The sequence below is a fragment of the Aotus nancymaae genome, unplaced genomic scaffold (assembly GCF_030222135.1).
Source record: "Aotus nancymaae isolate 86718 unplaced genomic scaffold, 86718_ANA_hifiasm-v0.15.2.pri h1tg000088l, whole genome shotgun sequence".
Taxonomy (NCBI): Eukaryota; Metazoa; Chordata; class Mammalia; order Primates; family Aotidae; genus Aotus; species Aotus nancymaae.
In genome coordinates, this window is record NW_026988503.1 from 14700888 (window position 1) to 14720756 (window position 19869).

General features: G+C 36.9%; 1 protein-coding gene across 5 annotated transcripts in view; it reads right to left on the bottom strand.

Moving 5' to 3' along the window:
• Nucleotides 1-946: 946 nt before the first annotated feature.
• The window catches only part of TBC1D4 (TBC1 domain family member 4), a 180997-nt gene continuing 162074 nt past the window's right edge, over nucleotides 947-19869 (bottom strand). For 3 of the 5 annotated variants that reach the window (XM_064369131.1, XM_064369130.1, XM_064369132.1), the window contains 6 exons: nucleotides 18656-18814; nucleotides 15129-15373; nucleotides 10667-10826; nucleotides 7909-8078; nucleotides 5434-5610; nucleotides 1815-3290 (listed from right to left, as the gene is read on the bottom strand). In XM_064369131.1, coding sequence (XP_064225201.1) covers nucleotides 3057-3290; nucleotides 5434-5610; nucleotides 7909-8078; nucleotides 10667-10826; nucleotides 15129-15373; nucleotides 18656-18814 — 1145 coding nt within the window. In that variant the 3' untranslated portion in view covers nucleotides 1815-3056. Of the gene's footprint in view, nucleotides 3291-5433; nucleotides 5611-7908; nucleotides 8079-10666; nucleotides 10827-15128; nucleotides 15374-18655; nucleotides 18815-19869 lie in introns of all 5 variants that reach the window. The other 2 variants (XM_012472049.3, XM_012472048.3) reach the window with 1 other exon arrangement.

The following is a 19869-nucleotide window of genomic DNA, read 5'->3' on the forward strand; positions in this document are numbered from 1 at the left end:
CTCCTTTACTATCTATGAGGGAGCCTGGGAAATGAAAGGGTCGAATGTGAATCTGTCAATGTGGTTGCTTCTATTTTTCTTTCTAAAGTCATCAGCAAAAGTCTCCACTGAGTAAGTTGAAAACTGGTAACAATGTACTTACATAAATGTCTCTTAAATTATCTTTGTTGCCTTAGATTCTCTTATTTGTGTAGCAATTTTAAGTAGGTATAATCCAAACCATGCAGATCTTGTTATCTTTTTCTTTTTTTTTTTTTGGAGGTGGAGTCGTGCTCTGTGGCCCAGACTAGAGTGCAGTGGCACATTGGCTCACTGCAATCTCCGCCTTCCAGATTTAAACGATTCTCCTGCTTCAGCCTCCCGAGTAGCTGGGATTACAGACACATGCCACCATGGCTGGCTAATTTTTCTCTTTTTACTAGAGATAGGGTTTCACCATGCAGATCTTATAAAGCAGTGGTCCCCAACCTTTTTGACACCAGGGACTGGTTTCATAGAAGACAATTTTTCCACAGACTGGTGGCAGGGGATAGTTTCAGGATAATTTGAGCACATTTATTGTGCCCTTTATTTCTGTTATACTCACCATAATGTAGAATCAGTGGGAACCCTGAACTTGTTTTCCTGCAGCTAGACGATCCCATCTGGGGGAGACGGGAGGCAGTGACAGATCATCAGGTATTCAGTTATCTTAAGGAACAGGCAACGTATATCTCCTGTATGCTCATTTCACAATAAGATTCGCACTCCTATGAGAATCTAATGCTGTGGCTGATCTGACAGGAGTCGGAGCTCTGGCAGTCATACTTGCTCACATGCCCACCACTTACCTCCTGCTATGCAGCCTGGTTCATAACAGGACATGCACAGGTACCCAGGGACCCCTGTAGTAAAAGACTCTAACCAAGAGCTTCTTCTCTCCCAAAAAGTAACAATATATGCCAAGAAAGCTGCAGCAATATATTTATTGCAAAGGAATTAGACATTACATTAACCTGATGAAGATGTAACAATGCATGAAGCATAACTGGAGCAACACTTTTTTAAAAATCACAAATGAAAAAGAAAATTCATTTTCAAAAGAAAATATCATATCCAAATCAGCTTAATCTCTGAACACCATAATGCAACTCTTAAAGTTGTTTCTAAACATCCAGGATAAAGTTAACTTTAAATTGAATAACAGAAAGGAAAGGTTTCTTTCCCAACTTTCCCAATAGATTCCTTGGCTACCATCTGTGTATCACGCCCATGAAGTAATTTTCATCAACAGACAGCAAAAAGAAAAAACCCCTCCTACAAATAGAGAAACAGGAAATCCAAGGAACAAATCAACTAGCAGCCCCCAATTGAATGGGGTAGACAGAATCAGCATTTTCTAGAACTTAGAAGTTACATTAACTTTACTAGTAAGATTTTATTGTCTTTTTAAGAAACTGCATGGATTCAAGGGCACACTGAGCTGTAACACGTCATTATATTCACACTGGGCAACAGTGTAGAGGGGTTTCAGACGTTCATCATTGGTTCATTAAAGCTTTCTGAAACCTCTAGAGCTTTACTCTTCTACTCTATAATAAATTTTCACTGTGTATAACAAACTCCCTTTGAAGAAAATTATCCCCAGATAATCCATCTGTGAAAATACAAGTACTGCAAAAAGCAGTGACGATAAATACTTTTTGAAAAGGCAAAAATGCTGCATCAACTTTCAGAGGCACTATCATAGAATCATCTCTGAAATCATCTCTGAAAAAGAGAACCGCATATGTACTTTGAAAATTACTTTCCTTGCCTATACCCAGCATGCATGAATGTCCTCTAATAAGCTACTTGTAGGCTGAGTAAGTGAAGAGTCAAAATGCAGAATTGCAGGTTTTTGTTGAGCTGGGACCACTTTCCTTTTCCCTTCCAACGGATTTCAATGGCTTGTCCCTAAGCATTTCAAAGTTTGCAAAAATTTTCACATGAAAGGGGAAGATGATTAGAGCTTATTAGATTCTGTCAATTGGCCAAAAAAAAAAGTATTTCAACACAGCTTGTCATCTTTGGAAAAAATCAATCATAATTACATTTCCTTATACCGAATTTAAGGTAGAGAGACCTAAAGTAAGAACACTCACAATTTGGTGGGAAAATGGCAAATCCTTGTCATTTGCTGACTGTGGCACCAAGTACAGAGGAATTCATTCGCAACTGAATGAGTTATTTAAAAAGGCGGAAAGCTAATCTAGACATTTTAAGTCCTAAATTAAATTGTTCAGGTGTGATATTTTTAGTTTGAGTAATAATGCTGGTCTGGTTTGCTACAAAATTAGCAACATTCTCCTTTACCTTGAGCTGGGTAGACTCAGCCACAATGGCCTACTTTCTTTAGGTATGTTTAAAGTAATGCCTAACCAGACTGACAACGCATGTAGATGCAGCATGCTCGTTGGCACAAAGCAGGCAAGGAGAAATGCCCCTACCTTCGCGAAAAACACACAGGAGCATGACTCCTAATCAGTCATTTTCCTCATATAGACAATGTCAGTAAATATTAAGACAGATACACATAAAGTGACATAAATGTTTCCACCTTTCCACCACTGAGTGAAACATGCTGTTCTTTGGAGAAAAAAATACATTCATTTTTTTCAAGTATATTTCAATATACAAAGATGCTCTGGCTTTGTTTCACTATAAAGACAAAAAGATTTCATATGTGTCCAAGGGAAATTTCAGTTTACCTTCCCTTTGGTGTGGATTTCATGAAGTTCTGACTAAAAAAATTACTCTGAATATACATCTACTCATTTTATCTGAAAGCATGAACTATGTTCATTTTATATATATATGTACATAGTAACAACAACAAAAACCAGTCTACGTATGTCCAATGGCTTAGGATTGGCATGCTCTGAGAGTGCGAGGCCCACCTGCTGCCACAAGAAGCTCAGCACCAGTGTTAGGTGGTTCCATCACCTTCAGGGTCCAGCCTCCAGCCAGCAGCATGCAGGCTCTTCCTCTCTGCAGTATTCTAAGGAGCACTTTCTGCTGAGGCTGCGCCTCTGCCATTATGGCTTATTTCCTATCTTGGCTTTGTTGTTAGGGTTCCAGTTAAGGTCTCTCAGTGACAGTTCACAATTGGCTAGAGCATCTGCGGGCAGCAGCTTCCGGAGTTGCTCCACTGTCTTTTGATAAGCCATTTTTTCTTGTTCCAGGGTCCGGATTAAAGACTTCATTTTGGTCTCTCTTGTCAAAAGATTTTCCAGGTTTGATTCCAATGTCTGGATTTTAGCATGAGCTACCTGTTTGGAGAAAAAAAAAAAAAAATCCTCCAAATCAAAAATTTGAAGTCTGGTTCATTATAATAGTAGCCAGTCCTTACACATATTAATTTCACATTACCTAATAAAATATTACGTGAAGCAAATACTCTGAAAACCTACATGGAATGATGATTTATTAGGTTTCATGAAGACATAACTATGGAACTATCATGATTAATCTCCTCTCACTGAATAAGCTAATAATTCAATATAAATCAACCCCGTCACCCACAGTAGGAGTCCTTATTCTACACCCACTGGTGTTCCCCTGAGTGAGTGGGCTCTGGCCTGGCTGAAGGAGAAACAGGAGATTCCTGACACTATCCTGCAGTGCTAAAAGAGATTTTCCTTCTCTGACTGAAATACGGCATTTTCCAAACATACACTTGGGCTTTCATCAGTTTTTGTAGATGTAAGGGGTGGCCAAGTAATTGATGATGACTGCCCTGAACTGCCAATTAAAAAGTCTACAACAGTTCAGAAGAATCATTATAAAACAAGTGCAATCCCACCTTCCCTAATCAGGGCAAATACTCAATCACCATTGAAATATCCAACTAAAAATGGACAATACACCAACCATTTATTTTTCTTTTTGAAAATAGATGATGTTGCCCTTTTGTGAATAGGAAAAAAAGATCAAAATTTTCTATGACCCAGAGCCAATATAAGACAAAGTGAAGGCAGTTTAGTGTTCCAATTCTTAGGGAGCAACTACTTTAGAGAACCCTCATTTCTAACCTGTTTCTCCTGAGTGGTTTTGACAGGCGACTCACCATATAGAAGCAGAGTTTTAGTGTTTTCTAGTTTGTAGCTAGGTGCAGTGTTGGGGAAATGGAGAGGAGGGGTTAAGTAGAAACCAAGGAGCCATTAGGCACTTAAACTCAGGAGTCATCTCCCCTGATGACTTCAGAAGGATCACCTGCTAGCCTCCCTCCCATGATCACTCTTAAGCCCCGCCCCTCAGAGCATCAGGGCATGGCTACACAGCACACATCATACAGGTGGCAAATACAGAATATTACTTTGTAAGAAATTGCTTATTGCATGTGTAAGTGTGTGCTTAGAGACAGATATGTAGTATTTTGTATTCTCAAATAATTGTGAACTCCCTGATGGCAGGAATGATGTATTAATACTACATAGGAATGATGTATTAATACTACATAGGAATGATGTATTAATATCACACATCATACACAGCACATATCATACAGGTGGCAAATACAGAATATTACTTTGTAAGAAATTGCTTAGTGCATGTATAAGTGTGTGCTTAGAGACAGATATGTAGTATTTTGTATTCTCAAATAATTGTGAACTCCCTGATGGCAGGAATGATGTATTAATACTACATAGGAATGATGTATTAATATCACATGTATTAATATTACATGAGAAATTAATAATCATTCAATTTACCTAGACACGTCTCCCTCTCTTTCAATTTCCATTTTAGTCTAGACAACTGTCGTCATCCCCAATAGATTTTCACAAATGACTTCTAGCAGGCCTCCTTACCTTCTCTCCCTGTCCTCGTCAAGGTTCCTAGATTGATCTTTGTGCAGCATGGCTCAAAAACTTTGAGATTTCCCTCTTGACAGGATTAAAGCCATGTTCTTTGGCTTGACACCGAAAGTCACTTACAATTCTGCCTCCATCATGTTTACCCTACCTTTCCCCAACATCTATCTTAAACTGACGCCAGGCTAACTCTGCTGCTCTGCCATGTCCTCCTTATTCATGCCACCCTACTAACCAGCCTGACTGAAGACCGTCCTCACTCATTTCTTCCACCAAACCTCCAGATTCCAGCTCAAAAAGTTTAATACATTCAATTCTTCCTCTCTTGAACTTAACCAAATGTGTATAACATGCAACAAGTATATAAAAAGATTCCACTTTGAACTGCCATTTAGTTATTTTGTGAGGGTGCATTTTTTTTCCAAGTAATGTTTAATTTAACATGTCAACTGCATCCCCAAAGCACTTGGACAGTCTGCTACATGGGCTCTTGGTCAGCAATGGTTCATTCCACACACACATCCTATCATTCCTGAGGTAGTTCTGTGTTTGCAGGAGGCATTAAAGAACTTCTTTGCTCAAATCTTTGTTTCTTTACCTGTAATTTTTCTAGGAGGTCCATGTTTTGTCTTTTCAGTTGGCTATTGGCCTTCTCCAGCTTCTCCAAAGGTTCACTATCCTCACAGGCATATGAAGATTCCTGAAGCTCATCCTGTAGCACATGATACTCCACCTCATAGGCATGCAACTGCTTAGAAATATCCATCTCAAAAACCTGCCATGAAAGCATCATGGGTTATGCTAGGCTTTGGTATATATTAACAAGATACAGCTTGTGTATGATCTTGATATATTTCATGTATATTTCCAAACACTTATTAATGAAGAACATTAAAGCATAAAAAAGGGGAAAAAAACCAGGTGTGACTGTCAATACAAGAATAAATTAGATATAGCTTACACTGTCAACATAAAAGCAGATAGCTCTTTCTGTGAAATAATAAATGTTTTCTTTAAAAACAGAACAGATTATTTCTATACAATTGAAACATTCTCATGAAGCCAAGTCACTAGAATAAGTTAACATCCAAGAATATTTTGCAGCCAAGATATTCATAATCTAGTAACTGTCTCCCAAAATGTAGTATACTAGATAAACAACATTAGTTATTGAGTAACTATTATGTCAGAGATAATCTCTGCTGATCAGTAAGCAAAATTGCATAGGGTATTACTGTAATAAAGAAACCGAAAGCATTTCTAATTTATCTGCCAATGGAGCTGAAAGATCTTAATAAAACTTTTCATCCATTTGCTATTCCCTATAAGCCTCTTAAGTGTCATTTACATATTGTACCACATAGAGAATCCTCAAAATTGCACATCGTGAGCACTGTCCAGGGTGGTAAGGTTTAATTAGGGCTGTTACTGCTCTCCCATATCACCACTAAATAGGAAGATAGTTTGCTCCGAAGCTAGAGGACAGTTGCTACAAACTTCCTAGGGGAAGGAGAGACAGCAGCCTGATGACTACATTGAACAAGCAATGGTGTCTACACCAACACTGAAAAGAGAAAAGAAACCACAAAAACCTGACTTACTCTACTAATTACTACTAGAGATACTCAAACATTTGAATTTTAGTAAGAGAATTTCTAGACTAACTGGTCATCCTCAACCATCATCTTTTCCTTACCTAGTGGGTATGGATACAATGGATTATTACACAACCATTAAAAATGATAATATGGATTTATATGTATTGGAAAAAATCTAATACGCTATTTTTTTTAAATTATAAATGAGGTTCCACAATAGCATATAGAGTATGATTTCATCTATGTATAACTATATACCTTTTTATGTGTATATATAAGCAAAGATACGTGTAATAGAAAGTTTCAAAGGTTATCTCTAGATGTTGAGATTTGTAGTTACTTTTATTTTCTTCTTTGTGGTTTTCTGCATTATTTGCATTTTTTTCCAGTATCCATAAAGTTCATCAAAGTCTCCCTTAATATCAGCATTTCAATCCACAGTAATCAACTCTAATTGTTAGGAAATTATCTCTAATATCAAGTTCAAATTGACCTGCCTATAAATTCTACTCATTAATCCTAACAGTAATCTGTAAAGCCAGGTGATTTCCTCATTAATTTTAAAGGGAGGTGATATCTGACTTCAAATCTCTAAAAGCATAATATCTGATTCCTTTCCAGTCAAGAAAGCTATTTCTGAAAAATTAATAAACAAGTAAATATATATGTAAAAGCTATACTTTTCAGCTTATAAAGCATTTTTAACAAACACAAACTATTAATAGATATTTATGATTTAGACTCCATGTAACAGAAAGAAAATTTTATATGAATTAATATAATAAGAGTTCATATTATAGTAAGAATTACAGGATACAAAATACTTTAATGTATTGGTTATATTTGCTCCTAAAATAATATAAAACTATAATAGATTCTATTTTTGTTATTTCCGTTTTGTAGAGGAAGAGGCTGAGACTCAGAGAAGCTGTAATTTGCCCAAACCTCTCAGATCAGTATTGTCCCATTCTGGAACTTGTCCAGTACTGTTCCATTCAGACAACTAGGGTTTAGATGATTAGCCTGATGTGTGCAAGCCAAGCAACCAATTAAAGAGCTAGAAGTAGATCCAAACCCAATACCTTCTAATTCCAAAGCCTGTACTCTTGCTACATGTCCTCTTTGTGTATGTTAATTACAACATAATTATCAATATAACAAACGCAAGTGGATTTCATTTTATTTTCAGGCCTTTCTCACTCTGTCAGTTCTATCTTCAGTTTTAGCATTGGTTTATACTGAAAGGATTCCTGAAAAACTCATTACGTAGCACTAAACCATATTTCCTGTGCATAGTCAGACAGACAATGTCACGATGTAGAAATTTTACAATAAAAAGTATCTGATCAAAGTTTTTTAAAAAAGGTTTAAAAAACTGTACCTGTTAAGCAAAGCTACATTTTTATGCTAAAGCATTTAATATATATTCAGTAAAAAAAAAATGCTGTATAATAATATTAGCATTTAAATCATACCTGGGTAATAATTTTTTCCATTTCAGAGGTATTCATATCAGGTAGCGTGCTTTTAAGAAACTCAACAATATTTTCAAAGCTTTCACATTCCATTATAAGCGTCTCTTGGCTGCTCAGTAGGCTGAGTGCAACCTTAAATATAACTTCAGTTCCCTGAAGAAAAATAATATCTAAAAGAAGAGATATAATTTTCATGATCAAAATTATGCATCCACTCCTGTGAAAAGCATGCTATTTGTGCTAAATGTTTTTGTTCACTTGTTTTATGTATTTTGCAAAAGAAAACTAGTCAAAAAGCATCTAGCTTTTTTAAAAATAAAAAGGTAATATAACTAAACATATAAGCAGATGTTTTAATGTTCCTCTTAGTTAAGAATCTCAGATAAAGCCAGAGTAAAAAAGGACAAAGTATAGACCTCTGTCCATGTACTATCTGTGATTTTTAATGCCAAATTTAACGGCGACAAAGTAAACCTCAAGGACAGTTATTCAACTGATATTTAGATTTTTCTTCACAACAAGAACACAAAAACAAATTTACATAACAAATTAGTACTATTCCAACTCTCATCACCATAATAAAAAGTAAATGAACCAGTATGTAATTAAATCTATACCATACCAGGAAATTAAAAAAAAAAAAGCCTTAAAAGAAAAATTAAAACAAATAACAACAAACATATAACCTCAATCAGAAGAGAAAAATAAGAGCTACCCTAACTCTAAGCCCTGCTTTCTTACAAATACAAACATGCAATACTTTTCAAAAGTATCAAGTACTAGGCTGGGTGTGGTGGCTCATGCCTGTAATCCCAATACTTTGGGAGGCTGAGGCGAGTGGATCGCTTAAGGCCAGGAGTTCGAGATCAGTCTGGTCAACATGGTGAAACCCTGTCTCTACAAAAAATTCAAAAATTAGCCAGGTGCCGTGGCACGTGCCTGTAGTCTTAGCTACAGGCTCAGGCAGGAGAATCACTTGAACCCAGGAGGCAGGGGTTGCAGTAAACTGATATCATTCTGCTGCACTCCAGCCTGAGCAACAGAGCAAGACTCAGTCTCAGATAAATAAAAAAAGAAAGAAAGAAAAGTATCAAGTACTTTTGTATGAAAGTTTCTCTCAATCTATGTCATTCTTTAATCAATAATATACAACAGGGAGACCTTAATGAAGAGGGAACCATAAATCTTTATTTCAAACATAGTAATTCTTGTCCATGCATCTTTCCATTTTCTGCCAGTCTCTGTTCTTTTATAAATTCAAACAAGAGAGGTGAGCAGCTATTGTACAGCCAGCAGCCTCATTTGTACTCTCATTAACAAAAAACTGATACTGAGGACATTTGTCTATTGAACTCTTGATATCAAGCTTCCAAGGGTAAGTCAAAGACAGATGCCCTGAAACATTTTGATTTGATAGACTATTCTCTAGAAGAAAAACACATAAACAAAAGGATTTATAGAAGACCCATTAACAGGAACCCAAGCTCCAGAGAAAATGTCAGTGTAGAAAAGCAATAGTGTATCTTCAATAAACAAAAAAAATATGTGGTGAACATTTCATTCAGTGCATTTTAACTTTACTTTTCTGCTACACTTTATAAATTGTAGTACCGCTAATGCAGTGCTCAACTTTCAAACCACAGCCCTCAATAAGAAAGATATTGTACGTTGTAATCTGGTACATACACATATTACACATATATCCTCAAAACAAGTTTCTCCCAACAACATATTTCCTTACTATTTGTAATATTCCCTAATATCTTCACTGCATGCTCTTCTGTTCCATTTTTTCAAACACTGGCAATGACCTACAATTGAACCAATACTCAAATTTGACAAAAAGCTCCAATTGAGCAGAAGTGCAGTTGTGAGTGGATACTGACTGCTTTGACCATGGCTACTAAATAGATGAACAGAACACAAAAATTAAAAGAGCCCTTTCTAAGGCTGCTGAGGTCCTAAACAACATCATTAGAACCAACCTCTGATGAATAGTTGGTGGTGGTTATTGTTTTACTTTTTGCTTTTTAAATAATAAGACAAATACAAAGACTTGTGAATAGACTTAAGGGCCTCCAAAGGGAACATAAACCATGTTACACTCTCTTTTTATTCCCAATGCCAAACACTGTGATTAGAGCAGGCAGTTGGTAACTGGGCTCTATTGACTGTACTTAGTGTCTTTCCCTGAGCCACCAGTCTTAGAGACTGTTCCCAAGCACTGCATCAGCAAGAAAGAAGAGTTACATAAGCAATGAAACAGGAAGTAAAGTTATCCTGTTAACAACAAAAAAATCAGACTAAGAAATGCCATTAGAAACAATATGGATACAGGTACTTCCATTGACCCAGTTAAAGAACATGTTTCTTTGTGTTTTGAATGCAAGATGAAGACGATAATCGGGGTAGAAAGATGTATATAAAAATCTGGAAAATTATACAGAGTCTGTCCCTAGCCCAGATTTTAGAAGTATACTCTCTGATTTTTAGGCATAAATGAACATAAGAGCTCCATTACAACTTACTCAAATACAGGAGCCTAATTCCTCTTTCCCTTTTAATTTCAATTTTATGTAAGACAAATATGGTTTTAAATTACTATCAGAATAGAGCCAGGCACGTTTATTAAATTCCACCAGCAATTAGCTATTCTGTGTAACACAAGAGAAAACAATAGGGGCACTATATGGCTAGAAGTAGAAATATAGTCCTTGGAATAAATAACACTGTTCATTTAATTACACATAGCTCTTACCAAAAACTCTGGCTACAAATCCTAATGAAAACTGAGAGGCAAACAATGTGAGGAACCAGGGGGCAGCATAAAGACTGGGGCTGATTTCATTTTCTTCAAGGTGATTGTAGAGATCTCTGTGATAGTCATGAAGGAGCCTGGACAGCTGGTACATTTGAATCTAAAGTTAATTTGGAGAAGAAAAAATAAAATATTATGCATTTATTTGCATGTGCATCAAATACATGGATTTTAATTTATTATTCTAATATTTTAATAACAAATTCACATATAGAAATATAAGTAGTATTACTGTATTTTTATGATTTTAAAGTTGATACTAAAATCCAAGTTCACTTAACTGAAGTCATAAAGCAAGTCACTGAAACTCCATCTGAGAAGACTGAGCAAGTTTCTTTATCATGTATGTTTGAGTATCACATATATACAGATAAATTGATATTTTTCTTCTGTGGCATTGCTTTTGGAATTTAATGAGAACTGTCATGGCTCAGGAACCTCGTAGAAGATCCCTTCTAATTTCAGACTAATTCCAGAAGAGCCTCCATTCTAAAGAATCTACTATGTTCAGTGCAGAAGCTTATTTCGATTTGCTGGGACCAGCATGTGATTTATGAAAGAGTTCTGGCTCTCCAGACAATCTGCACTATAAGGACAGAATTAAAGCTTAGAATGTTACAGGGCCAGAAGCTTGAGATTTTATTTCTAATATTCAAGTTATTCTAGCTGCATATTTTTCATGACAAATAGGATTAAAACAAAAAGTGCAGTTGTTTCTGAATGTTTCTAGAACTAAAAGAAAAACTTTTTTCATTTGGCTATTGAGTTGATTACTGGCATTTAAAGACAGCATCCAGAAACTTTCAAACTCTTACACCTATAATACTAAAGATAAAGGAGTAGTAACAAACAAATTCCTGAATTGTGATTTAATTAAATTTTTATCCACACAGTTAACAGATAAGTGGTTATATAACCCTGATCAGTTATATAAGCTGGATATTTTGGTGTAAAAATATATAAAATTTTTTATTAAATTTTTATTAAATCTAGCAGAACTTCTTTCACTAGAAGAAATTATTAAAGCATCACTCTTAAATAGCTCTATGACAATACATAAAAATAACAAATTACGTTGTGAATTCAACAATTATTTCTAGAATATAGACCTAAAAATCAACAGAATCCTTTAGAAAAAAATCAAGAACTATACATAAATACAAAAAACTGTTTGTTCAATCCTTATCCACAATAATATCTTTGGAAACTCAGTTTCCACACAAACTGTAAATAAAAGGGAATTAAAGAGCCACAGGAAATCATAGCTATAAAATAAGAAGCTTAGCTGGAGGCATACAGAAAGGTTTTTTTTTTTTTTTTTTTTAATGAGACTATCTCAACAAGTCATGTTGGAAAAAAAAAATCATGCATTTCCTTTAGACCATTTACATTGTAGAAACCAGAAATTCTGAGCATCTGTCAGAAGAATAATCAGTATTTTGGTAAGCACAAAAATCAAAAATGTCTAGCAGCATAAAAAGAAAGCACATCATCAAAAGCACACTGTTCCTGTTCACTTGTGATTATACAAAGAAGCAATACTTCAATATTTAATTTTTTTAAAGAGAATCCCATTCCCCTTCCCCCCTGCCCCACATTCACAACTGGGGGTTAAGAGGGTTTCTTCCATCAAGAGATATTTGGGCAAATAAGAACACAATTCAGGTTTCCTTCAAAGAAAGCTTTAATGATAAAATTCTATTTGCTAAGAACAAATAATTCTTCATTCTACCTTATAGATACCACGGCAAACCTTCAGATTAAAGAGCCGTAACTGGAGGGGAAAGATGCAGAGAAAGAGACAAGGGTAGCAGAGAGAAGATGAAGAAAAGGGGAGATCAAAGGCTTCAGAGGAAAAGATAAAACGCCTTTAACACGGAAAGCAGCAGAAACAATGATGAGACATAGATATTTAAAGTGGAAAAAGACCTCAACCCCCACATTTTACAGATAAGGTAACTGAAGCAGAGAGCCTGGAGTACCTGAGCCACCAACAGAGAAGCAAGAAATCAGAAATCTTATGGAGTGAGTCCAAGGCCACTGCAAGAGGCATTTCAGCACTTCCAAACATCCTACTGCCTAGACCCAGACACTATCTCCTGCTCCAGAAGGTGGAAAAGTTTATATTTCACTTTAAAAAGCAAAAGGACCCATTTTCCCAGAATAAGGTCCCCAATACTGTGGCCTACAGCAATGCTGTCACCAAAGATTTTTAAACACCTGCATCTTCAAAATTATAGACATAAAATATTTCTTGGTACTTACAGGCCATATTAAATAAATGTATAAATCCCATTTACATTAATTTTTGTAATGTCAAATTGATTAAGAATTTTTAAGATGAAAACTCTTTGTATTTTTAAAATGATAGCTATATCTTTTTACCTATGGACCCAAATTAAACACTACTCACAGGTACTTCCCTGTATCTTGGAAATTCTAATAATAGCTACCAAATTGTTGTTTCTGAAAATCTGAATTACTTAATTCCTTACAAGGGCATCTGATTCCTATCTGATATTAAGATACAGGTGACTGGGTGTGGTGGCTCACACCTATAATCCCAGCACTTTGGGAGACTGAGGTGAGTGGATCAGGAGTTTGAGACAAGCCTGGCCAACATAATAAAACCCCATCTCCACTAAAAATACAAAAAATTAGCAGGGCATGGTGGTTCATGCCTGTAATCCCAGCTACTCAGGAGGCTGAGGCAGGAGAATCACTTGAACCCAGGAAGTGGAGGTTGCAGTGAGCCAAGACCATGCCACCACTCTAGCCTGGGCAACAGAGCAAGATACTGTCTCAAAAAACAAAACAAAACAAAAGATACAAATAAACTGTTTCGAAATTTTAAAAAAACCTCCCACATTTATTATTTGACTTGTTAAACCTATGAATAGTCATCAACGAGGAATCAAATCATACGAACTCACACCAGAAAACCTAATGCTGATAGCAAAGCCCTATCTACCCAGCCAAAATGTTACCGTGAGAAAGTAAAGAAAAATGGAATCCTTTATCTCCATTCACACTCTCAAAAAATATCAGTTACTATGATGCTCAGAGTAAAAACACAATTCTTTTTTGTTATGTATTGGCAATTGAGATATTAAAGTCAAAACTCATCTCTGGGAACCAGGAAAAACACTCTATTTTAAAAGCATCTTTAAAGTATTACTTTTTATCTAAAGCATAATATTATGATGAACTGGGAGTCATGCATACTTCATTTCAAGGGAGGAAAAACCTGAAAATCCTCTTTAAAGTCTTCTTTTATAGTTTTATATTTGTAACCACTGGAAGTTTTAAATTGCCAGGCAGTGATTGTTTGAGATAAATATCTATAGACCAAATTTTAACTGCTTATTAGCAACCAACCCACTTAGAGAAGTGATAAACTAGGAGAGCAATGTGTAACAGGGAGTCTGAAGTAAGCTAAAGACAGCAAGCAGTTAATACCCCACTCAAAATAACTGAAAAATCTTAATGGTGCTACTTCAGAGCCTGCTAAGAACAGACTCAATGGCTCATGGCTATAATCCCAACACTCTGGGAGGCTGAGGTGTGCAGATCACCTGAGGTCAGCAGTTTAAGACCAGCCTGCCCAACATGGTGAAACCCCGTCTCTACGAGAAATACAAAAAAAAATTAGCCAGGCATGGTGGCACCTGCTAGTAATCCCAGCTACTCAGGAGGCTGAGGCAGGAGAATCGCTTTAACCCGGGAGGTGGAGATTGCAGTGAGTTGAGATCACACCACTGCACTCTAGCCTGAGTGTCAAAGCAAGACTCCATCACACACTCACACACACACACACTGACACACATACACACAAACACACACACATACACACACACACAAGCAGACTGAAAAAGCACCACTGGCTTTCACACGTTTTCCTTTATAAAGGCCTATCTTACATGAAGATAAAGGAGGGGAGATATGACAAGTTCAAAAAGAACAGTAACACGGTATCTGCTATTTGTGCACTCAGAAGTGAAAGGATAAAGACATTTTCACATTGTAAACAAAAGATCTATGAGCCTTTTCAATTGATAAGTGGAGGAAAAGTGCATAAAGAATGCTTGATACCTTCTCCATGTAACCCATAGACTTAGGGCATAAATTGGGTCCTCATCACCTTCCTTCCTTCCTTAAATTACTTATTTACTCACTTCAGGAATTTTATGGAAAAGGTTTCCTGCCTACGGGCCTCATACACTTAGAAGTTTACCTACATAGCGAATCCCACACTAAGTGAATTAAAACTTGCCCTAATATTTACCCAAGTTCTAAGACACTGGGTCTAAATTTCTTTAAATCTGAACTGCCACAATTGAGAAGAGGGCCAAGATTTCTGGTAATAGTCTCACATCTTCCTTGGGGAGGACAAGTGCCTCACCTGCAGTGACATCATGTCAGGTCTGTACTGCTTGCGGAAGCCAAGGTCATACATGAGGAATTTCAGCATTTCAAAGGCTTGCTCTTCACTCATGTGCAGAAGCAGGACTCCAGCCACGAAGCTGATCCCCTGACAGTAACCCACTTCTTTGTCCAGCAAAGAATAGGCTTTCAGGAGGTTAAACAGCGACAGCTGCCCTGCCCCAAGCTGTACTGAAAAGTAAGGGTGAGTAGGAAATGTCCTTCCTGCAGAGGAAAAGAAGAAAAAGAGTTTTTGAAATGTCCTCATTCCTTGGAGACCACAGTGAAATCGCAATTCAGTGACATCCAAGAATAAATGAACACTCTTTCCCAAACCAGTGAGAGTTGCTTCGAGTTGCCATGTAAGGTCTCTCTTGTCCCCAGTCCTGTCAGGCTACCATAACATCTTCACATATATTATATGGGAGGAAATATTTTATGCTAAGCAGTACTTCTTTCTAGTGCGTGCGCGCACGCGCACACACACACACATAATTAAATAAAAATCTACAAACTGATGACATATTCAGGAGAGCTACCAAAAAAATGAAATATAAAATTTATTCTGACTATAAAGCAAGGTAAATTCTAAATTCATATAAAGACTACCTTCTAAATGAAACCAGAAGTCTAGAGGAGATATTATTTAAAAGAAAATCTATGTAGTCTATAAAGATTTGTTTCTGCTGTTCTTGTAATATGACACTGGAGAGACTTTTTGGTTTGTTTGGCTTTACATTCAGATCATCGTTCAGAATAAAACTTCTTTTTCAAATATCTTTTGCTCTCTGCTCTTAAGATATCTCCATGCGCCATGTAAACCACTTTTCTCTTTTCAATATCTAAAAATATCAAGGAAACTAACGGGTCATTTTCAAATAAATTCCCCTCTAAAATTTACTTCTGGGTATAAAATTCCCACAGAGACACTCGAGCTGGCAATATGAGTCCTGCATCACTAAAAGGAGAGTTCTATATACTGAAACAAACCCATCTTCACACTCAAGCTGTGTATACTGGTATGGGACATTCCTAGTGCCACAAAAATCAAGGGAGATGTTAGCTTCCTTGTGAAATGATTACTCATGTCAGTTAGAACTTGCAAGAGTGCCAGAATTTAAAATGTTTTCTCCCACATATGCTTAAAGTGATTTCCCCCTCTCCAGGAACCACTAAGATTAATTCTGCAGAGCCAGTAAGAGGAAGATACGAGGAAACAACAATTGCATGCCCAAGAAACACAGATGACTACAGGTAGAGCCAAATAAGCAATTTTTAAAATTATGGTTTTACTTTCTCACTTAAATCCAGAATCCACAAAGAACTAAAACAGAATTACAAGAAAAAAACAAACAAGCCCATTCAAAAGTAGGCGAAGGATATGAACAGACACTTTACAAAAGAAGACATATATGAGGCCAACAAACATATGAAAAAATGCTCTTCATCACTGGTCAGTAGAGAAATGCAAATCAAAACCACATTGAGATACCATCTCATGCCAGTTAGAATGACGATCATTAAAAAATCTGGAGACAACAGATGCTGGAGAGGATGTGGAGAAATAGGAACACTTTTACACTGTTGTTGGGAGTGTAAATTAGTTCAACCATTGTGGGAGACAGTGTGGCGATTCCTCAAGGACCTAGAAATAGAAATTCCATTTGACCCAGCAATCCCATTACTGGGTATACATCCAAAGGATTATAAATCATTCTACTATAAGGACACATGCACACAAATGTTCATTGCAGCACAGTTTACAATAGCAAAGACCTGGAACCAACCCAAATACCCAACAATGATAGACTGGACAAGGAAAATGTGGCACATATACACCATGGAATACTATGCAGCCACAAAAAACGATGAGTTCGTGTCCTTTGTAGGGACAGGGATGAACCTGGAAACCATCATTCTTAGCAAACTGACACAAGAACAGAAAATCAAACACCGCATGATCTCATTCATAGATGGGTGTTGAACAATGAGAACACATGGACACAGGAAGGGGAGCATCACACACTGGGGTCTGTGGGGGAGGGTATAGGGGAGGGACAGTTGGGGGTGGGGAGTTGGGGAGGGATAACATGGGGAGAAATGCCAGATATAGGTGATGGGGAGGAAGGCAGCAAACCACACTGCCATGTGTGTACCTATGCAACAATCTTACATGTTTTTCACATGTACTCCAAAACCTAAAATGCAATTTTAAAAACTTTTTTACTAAAGAAAACTATAAATACTCTTTCTATCCATTAACTTGATTCTAGCTCCATTTCTGTCTGACTGTAATGTGATCTCATTCTCTCTCTTTGATAGGATATCATGACTAACCCTGATTGTATCAGCAATTTATAGTTAGAGAACCACAGATTTGCTTGGGAACACAGGGATTGCTTTGTTCATGTCCCCACTTAGTAGAGAGGATTGACACTCAGAAGCAAGGTAACACGTCTAAGACCACAATTAGTGGCACAATCCGCACAAAAACTCAAGTTTTCAGTTTCTCTGTAAAATCCCTTTTTAATTCTGCTGGGCTCAAAAAAATAATTAACTGAGCTGGGTCCTTTCCCAACAAGAGCCATCTGTCATCCAAAAGGAATGGTAAAACTAGAGCTTGGCTAGTGATTTTTCATATGCCCTGCTAAAAGATGACCCCACACATGAGGTAATCTTGTATTTTTCCAAATGGGCTCAAATAACGTTATCTGGCCACCTGAGATATATCAACTTTTAGAAGTACAAATAAAATGGTCAAATGTCAATGTATAATATTTAACATAATAATGTAGATATTTTTAAATAATAAAGTATGTTAGTCTAGAGAAAAATTAGAGACAATGAAATTGTTAAAAATCAAACCATTTTTATTTCCATAAGTTATTTGAAACTCAGCATTTAAAAAGACTGCTTTATGATCTGTCACTGGAAATTCTCCCCCAGGTCATGAGTAGCCATTCCTACACTACTACGGCAACTAATTTTTCACTCACCCTATAGGTGTGTGAAAAATTGGTCATAATTTCCACCAACACAACTTATTGTGGTGCTTTTTAAAGTGGTATACAAAGGATTGTTTTCAGCAATGTGGACTACCTAGTACACCTTCACTAAATTTTTTGGTACCCCTTTTAACCTAGTCTAAGCTATTTCAAAACCACATTGATTAAGATACACCTATCTGCCCTAAAAAGTCAGTTATTCAAAATGCAGTAACTGAGAGCACCCTATAATATAACCTTTATAATAATTTAAATATAAGATGGTTCCCTTTGCAGAGGCAAAGTTTTGGGGTGAAAACTTCATTTAATACGCAGGCATTTATGGATCGTCAATCAGGTATAAAGCCAACTTGCCCTCAGTAAAGGACAAAGTTAGTGGCTCTGTACATGCCAACAGGTACTCTTCATCGACACCAAGAGCAAACGAAATAAAAAAAAAACAACTCAACAGAAGGAACAGCTGTTTAACTTTTGTAAATTATAATCCACGTGACAAACGTACCTAAATCCACGAGAATCGCATGCTGCTGCGCAGTGAGCTGCTTCAAAAGCTCCTTATAGGATATGTCGGGAGGCTGCTGCTTATTAGGCAATCTGTGTCTGAGGCGGTACTGTAAAGCCAGGAACTGCCAAATTTCTCCTCGTCGACTTTTGGGAACTCCTACAATCAAGGAGATAAATAAGCAAGGCCTTGGTCTCTAGAATGAAGCTGCTAGATCCCAGTCGATTCACTATGTAAACAGGCAGCTGTACATTGCACGCCACCCTAAGACCACACAATACAATTGACAGAAGCATATTTTGGCAAGCTTAATCCTATAGCTCCTGATGTCTAGCAAAAGAAAACCCTCACACAACACTTACCATGACAGACTTAACAATAACATCACCTATCGCTGACTGAGCATTAATATAACATTTATTGAGGGTACCTAGCTATTAAGCACATGCACTCAGAAAATGACTCGACTATAAGGTAGGCAATTACTATTAGGCCTACTTTATAGACAGAAAGCTGAGGCAGAAAGAGATTAAGTAATTGCCCCAAATTCACATGACTAGGAAGTGGCAGTTTAGAATTAGAACTCCAGAAGTCTGGTTTCAGAGGCCAAATCCTGAAATCCCAAAGTGTGTTACTGCCTATTTTCACACTTTATTTGGCTTGAGGATAGCAACAAATGCTAATCCTCATTTACAACACTAAATATTTGCCAACAACAAGTAACTTTATAACACGGAATCAAACAGCATTCTTATGCGGGTGTTCAAAATGAAATAATAGGCCAGGAGTGGTGGCTCACACCTGTAATCTCAGCATGTTGGGAGTCCAAGGCGGGCGGATCACTTGAGATGGGAGTTCCTTACCAGTCTGGCCAACATGGTGGAACCCTGTCTCTATGAAAAATATAAAACTTAGCGGGCATGGTGGCATGTGCCATGTAATCCCAGCTACTTGGGAGGCAGAGGCAGGAGAATCACTTGAACCTGGGGTATGGAGGTTGCAGTGAGCCAAGATTGCGCCATTGCACTCCAGTCTGGGAGACAGAGTAAGACTCTGTCTCAAATAATAATAATAATAAAAGTAGTAAACAACAAGGCATAACTGACATGCTCCAGAACATCATTTGGGCTTTGAGAAAAAAATGCTTAGCACAGATAATGAAACATTATTATGCTTGAACACCAAAATGTATCACCAGCAGTTCAAGGATGCTA